The sequence below is a fragment of the Rhagoletis pomonella genome, unplaced genomic scaffold (assembly GCF_013731165.1).
Source record: "Rhagoletis pomonella isolate Grant_MI unplaced genomic scaffold, Rhpom_1.0 Rhpom_scaffold_00004, whole genome shotgun sequence".
In the NCBI taxonomy this organism is placed as follows: domain Eukaryota; kingdom Metazoa; phylum Arthropoda; class Insecta; order Diptera; family Tephritidae; genus Rhagoletis; species Rhagoletis pomonella.
The window spans coordinates 57,156,025-57,161,561 of NW_023458558.1; the positions used below are offsets into that span (position 1 = coordinate 57,156,025).

The 5,537-nt window shown below is 35.2% G+C and overlaps 1 protein-coding gene across 1 annotated transcript; it reads right to left on the reverse strand.

Moving 5' to 3' along the window:
* Positions 1–2,069: 2,069 nt before the first annotated feature.
* Positions 2,070–4,308, reverse strand: LOC118737853 (CDP-diacylglycerol--glycerol-3-phosphate 3-phosphatidyltransferase, mitochondrial). The gene is made up of 5 exons (XM_036468646.1): positions 4,264–4,308; positions 3,171–4,162; positions 2,909–3,117; positions 2,675–2,841; positions 2,070–2,613 (listed from the first exon to the last, which is right to left on the reverse strand). Exons 2-5 carry the CDS (start codon positions 4,024–4,026, stop codon positions 2,361–2,363), a joined length of 1,485 nt encoding a protein of 494 aa, XP_036324539.1. The 5' UTR covers positions 4,027–4,162; positions 4,264–4,308; the 3' UTR covers positions 2,070–2,360.
* Between the last annotated feature and the right edge of the window lie 1,229 nt (positions 4,309–5,537).

The window sequence follows — 5,537 nt, forward strand, 5'->3', positions numbered from 1 at the left end:
AATGAACTATATTTTTATAAAAAATTATCGAAAATAAATTAGAATAAAAACCTTTGTATATATGGCGAAAAATTCACTGTGCCAATACTTTTGTTCGTCACTGTATGTATATATGTATATATATTTTTTTTTTTGACGAGGTTTTAAAAATGTTATATGCATCTTTTACAGTTATAGCAACAATTCAATTTAACTAAAAAAGTTACACAAAATTTTAAACAATCATGATTTTTTTTAAATTGTCATAGCAATCCTTACTACGCAGAAGGCGGGCTTTTCCGCGCCTAGGGATTATAATGCCTGGGTTATAATGGAAGTAACGGAACGGGGTGAACCGTCACTTAATTATCTAGTGTATGGGAAATGAATGCAAATGGTTATAATGCACGTAAACGTAACGTAAACGGAAAAATCTAAAATCAGTAGATCCTTACGAATTCGACGCGATTTTTTACGATTTGCCCCTTCCATTATAAACAAGGCATTACCCTTACTACGCAGAATTCTCCTTTATGTATTGCCGGAGAAGAGGGGCAGATCTTCTAATTAGCATTTTTTAGTTTTTTAGTATTTTTGGCTTTAAAATATGAAAAACAATGTAAATTAATCACATGAACTGAAACAAACGAATTATCTTGTACTTCTAAGATATTAACATTTAAAAAAATCAAAAACATAACTTTTAACACTAAATAACTTTAAAACTAGAAGGTCCCGGAACCTAAAAGTGGGTATATTTGAAAAGTGGAGGAGCCCAGCTTTAAAATGGCATAGTCAAAATTTGTCGCTCCGGTTATCGTAGTCTCCTCAATAATTATATATATATTTTTTTTTTAACTATATTACGATGGAGGAATATTTTCAAACGAACACTTCTACTCAACACAGTGTGCATTGTATTTAAATTATGATGAACACAAATAGTCATGATACAAATAGTCGTACCTTTCTGCACTTTTCAATTGATAATTTCGAGCGCGTAATATTTAACGTTGCCGCAAATAAACCGACAAACCGCTCACGTACGACCGAACCACGCAAACAAAACTGAGAAAATGCAGTTGATCATTGCACGTAATCGGCGATTAGGCCTTCTACCCGTTTTCTTTTAATTTCTGTTCAATTTCTGTTCTTCGTCTGCTAGAGCTGCCGTCTCCCAATTTGTAAAAATCGAAAAAATTTATGTGAACGAAATGTGAACTAATAGTAAACCGTGGTATAACATTCGCCTAGGAGGAAACTTATAACTGCAGCTATATCCTACGTGCTTAAGTAAATCTCCTTACTATCTACAAATATATTTAAGCAATCTCACTAGTTATTGCGTTGAAAATATTCGTAAAACGACAACTATGTTTGAGATTCTAGTACTATTTGTCATCTATTACAATGTAGATATAATATTGCAATTTATCGAAATCGGACGAATATCAAATAAGTTATCGTAGGTCATGTACATCGAAATATAAGCGATCCAAATACGTTGAATGTAATTTAAAAAAAAATCGGTTATTGTTTGTATATAATTGCATTTAATCAGAAATAGTGTCTTTTGCGCGATTTCATCATACAATGTATACATAACAAGCCTCATACGGATATACAAAGTCAAAGGAAGGAGCCGTATTTTAATCCTCAAGGAAAGTTTTGTAAAATAAATTTATTTCAATAACTATGCAGTTTAATAGAGTCAACACCTTCCCAATTTGTAACCATTTTTAACTAAAGTCTATGCAAGATGCACAAAGTAGGCAACATTTGAAGCAGTTGTTCGATACATACATACATATTTACATATATTTTTGTAACTGCCGACAAATTGCATCCTCAAATTTATAAAATTAAAAGTGCTTTATATATTTAAAATTGAAATTGTAAATATCATTTGATAGCGCACTAATTAATATTTTAATTTTTTTTTTAATTCGAAAGTGTATATTGTTTTTTAAATTCGGATACTTAATATTCCATTCCGAAATATACATATATATGTACATACATATATCGCACATTTGCTGCAAGAGTGTCATATAAGCAGGTTCTGCAATTCACTTTCGAGTGAATTTCAATGAAATTCGCTTTTAATTGAAATTGGCAGGGGTTGAAATTCACTCGGATGTGAATGTTAAAAAAATAAAAGTAATGTATCGAAGTATGCAGAAAATACCGCTATTTCTTTTTCTATGTTGTGCAAACATTTCATACCTGCAGCGATTACCAGTATCGCACTAGAACAAAATATGTATTCAATTTTACTATGGGTGCCAGTTTTGTCGAGTTTTTGATTTTTGGGATTATTACACTCTTGCGGGAAATGTGTGATATTGACCTCAATTGTGCTTTCTATTTTTTGTGATGACTTAAAAGAAATTCCGGAATACTGTAACCACCGCATGCACCCAGCGAGGCACTGGTCTTGAAAGGATTTCCTTCTCGGCAGTACTAGAAGAACTAAAGAGTCGATCAACTTCGCCCTGCAACCTATTACTGAGCCCGTCGTTGCTGGTAACTAGGCACACTTGTGTTTCAAGATCGCGATTCACAGAACGCTCGCCAAAGTTTGAAGAACCAATCAGTGTTAGGGCTGGAGAAGAAGTTCCAGGAAGATAGTACCTAAATATAAGTTATCATATTATTAATTTTATTTTTTTTTAAAGCTTTAAGAATTCTGTACCATAATCCTTTGGCATGGTAGGTCCATCCATGCTTTTCATATTCGAAGAAATTGATGCGGTGATCTTGTTTTAGCTGCAATACATCTTCATAAAATTTCTTCGCAATCAAGGTATATGCCGCAGGTATACTTCCAGCCGGACCACTAGCGCCTTGAAAACCATTGGCCTTTAAAGAAAATGTGTTATTTATTTACACCGTTGGCCCGATGATTTGGAACAAACAAAAATATTACATTAGGATGCGCCATTAGTATGCTGCACTGCGCGAGGCAATTTTTAGCTAAAGTGTCCATGTATTCCCGAGTCAAATTAAAATACCCAGTAGCAAGTTTCATTCGGGAGCCTTCTATTGAAGTAGATAGTAGTTGCTTGGTCACAAGACTATCATGGTGAATGCCAATTTGGCCCATTTCGACCAGCGGAAATATCCACGTATCAGCATCTGTAAGCAAATATTTGTATCGGTATTATAAGTTAAAGGAAACCTTGAAAAACCTTTATGCTTTTCAGCCACTCTCTGCTGCTGTTCGAAAGTTTCGTGCATAAAATCAGTAATGCGCTGTTTTGCATGCTCAATAAATTCCTCTTTTGCACCCTCGTAGGGCAAAATTTTTCCATATCTGTGCAGTTCTTCTTGTGCATTTTGGTTAACTGCTAGACTAAATTCCTGAACACGTGCGACAAGCTGAGCATAAAAATCTGCTATTTGTTTGTCTTCAATGAGGATGTAGCGGTCCTGACGGTTAGTAAAGTAATCATTCGAAAGATTAGCTCCGGAAATGAGAACTGCGTCATCAAAGAGATACACTTTCATGTGTTGTAATCCAAGCAACTCATTCCATCGTGGCGGTGCCAATCTTTTTGTCATACCTCGTAGGTCTGGCGTGTGATAAAGTGATAATCTCATCTGTCCCCCAAATTCGCGCACAAGCGGCAACAGCAATGTCTTCGAATTGACGTCACCGCGTGTGCCTCGAGTAAAATCTAACAATACATTTACACGTAACGAAGATTGTTGTTGTAGACTGCTGCGTAATGTTTGCACAAAAGTGTTTTCCAGATGGCCAGTGCCTAGGTAAAGACTAGCTAAAACAATTCGTTCTCGAGCCGTCGCACTTCGTTGCACAAGCGTTTCGTAAAAGTGCTGTGGCTCATGTATTATTTGGATTTGGTCACCACGAAGTGGGAAACACGGCGACACATTGTGCAGCCAAGATAAGCTTTCCAGGCCAATTGACCCGCCAAAACTATTCTGAATAATCTGAGGTGTTTGTTGTAGACAACCAATAAGATCGGTGGGTGTGCTTAGTTCTTCAGCGAAATGTGTAAATAAACGTCGTAAATGCCACATTTTCTGTAAATGGTATGGTATTTATATTTTAGGAAGGTAAATATTTCCTCGATGCATTAGAAGGTTCGAGTCGAATCACAATCCTTGCTGGTCTTTTTTTATACGTTTGAATTCAAATTTTCCATGACCTGACATACTAATTAAAGTAGGATTTAGAAATTGTCATTATCAATTATAATATAATTGAGTCTTCTTCAAAAAAATTATTTGCAACAAACGCTTTCTAGATCACTTAACTATTTGGTTTCAGTTTGCACGCTTTGGGTAGCATTTATCAGCTGACTTTTTTTCTTTCTTTTTCTGGTACCATATGTTATTCCCTGTTGCCATGCTTCGTATATTGGTACCAAAAGGGATACATTTTTTCATCGAAGGTGTTTGATACCCTATTTCATAAAAAAAAAGTTTAAACCCCTTATTCATGAACCAATTAGAAAAAAGTGTGTGATGTTCGTAATCTTGAAGTTTGCTGTTTCAGTTTTGTTTTTTACATTGCTTTCTTTGTGAGTATTTTGTCAGTGGTTTATTTCAGAGATTTTTAAGAAATGTTCAATAAATTTTTTGTGCAAATGTAATTAAAATGAAGTGCGCGGTAATTGGTTGCAAAATACGTACAAAAAATAATAAATTTGTTAGCACAAATATGCTCTAAAAAATTGATTGCATTCTTTGTTTACTTTTGGTTCACTTCAAAGAAAATAACATGGCGCCAAAATTACAAACGACAGCCAGAAAATTCCCTTTTTCTTTTGTTTCATCTTGTCAGATTTTGTGTAGTTGGATCATGCCCCTTAAGCCCAAAATATAATATAGGCTTTGTTTCTTTTCTTTTCTAGCAGATAATTATCAGGAAGAAGAAGAATGAGGAAAATTAAAGAATTACGCTCACAGAGATCGAAATAACGAAAAAGTAAAGAAACGCAAAACTAGCAGAAACTAGCAAGTAATCAGCTGATCGGTGTATTTGACTATTGAAAGTATTTGGCGCGAATTTTTGTTTATCCATTTTGACAGCTGCTAGTTTCTGCTAGTAAAAATTTTACTAGCAGAAATTAGCAGGAGAGCCAAAAAAAGAAGAGCGTAAGATCGAGAGAGAGCTGCAAGTTTCTGCTAGTTTTTTGGGTTAAGAAACGCTTTCCAGCCGAAATTAGTGATAATTTTTTTTTTTTTTTAGCAGGAGAGCCAAAAAAAGAAGAGCGTAAGATCGAGAGAGAGCTGCTAGTTTCTGCTAGTTTTTTGGGTTAAGAAACGCTTTCCAGCCGAAATTAGTGATAATTTAGTCTGTTCCAATAGCAGTCCGGTTTACAGGAATTAGTCAGAACTTACAGGAAGTCGTTCCTATTGACATAAAACCCGTAAGTGGGAACACTTTTGAGAGAGTAACTGAGCGACTGTTCCTAGTCGGAAGTTACAGGTAAGGCCCGTCCACATAGAACTTTGGCGTTGCGTTGGCGTTGGCGTCGCTTCAACAGCTGACTATGAATACATAAATTCAAATGCAGCCGTCCACA

What these genes read in the sequence shown, in the direction of transcription:
- LOC118737853 (XM_036468646.1), bottom strand. Translation starts at nt 4,026, where the DNA reads ATGTGGCATTTACGACGTTTATTTACACATTTCGCTGAAGAACTAAGC. An exon ending in TACTAATGGCGCATCCTAAT is followed by an intron (nt 2,842 to 2,908) that starts GTAATATTTTTG and finishes TTTTCTTTAAAG; the next exon opens with GCCAATGGTTTTCAAGGCGC. An exon ending in TACCATGCCAAAGGATTATG is followed by an intron (nt 2,614 to 2,674) that starts GTACAGAATTCT and finishes ACTTATATTTAG; the next exon opens with GTACTATCTTCCTGGAACTT.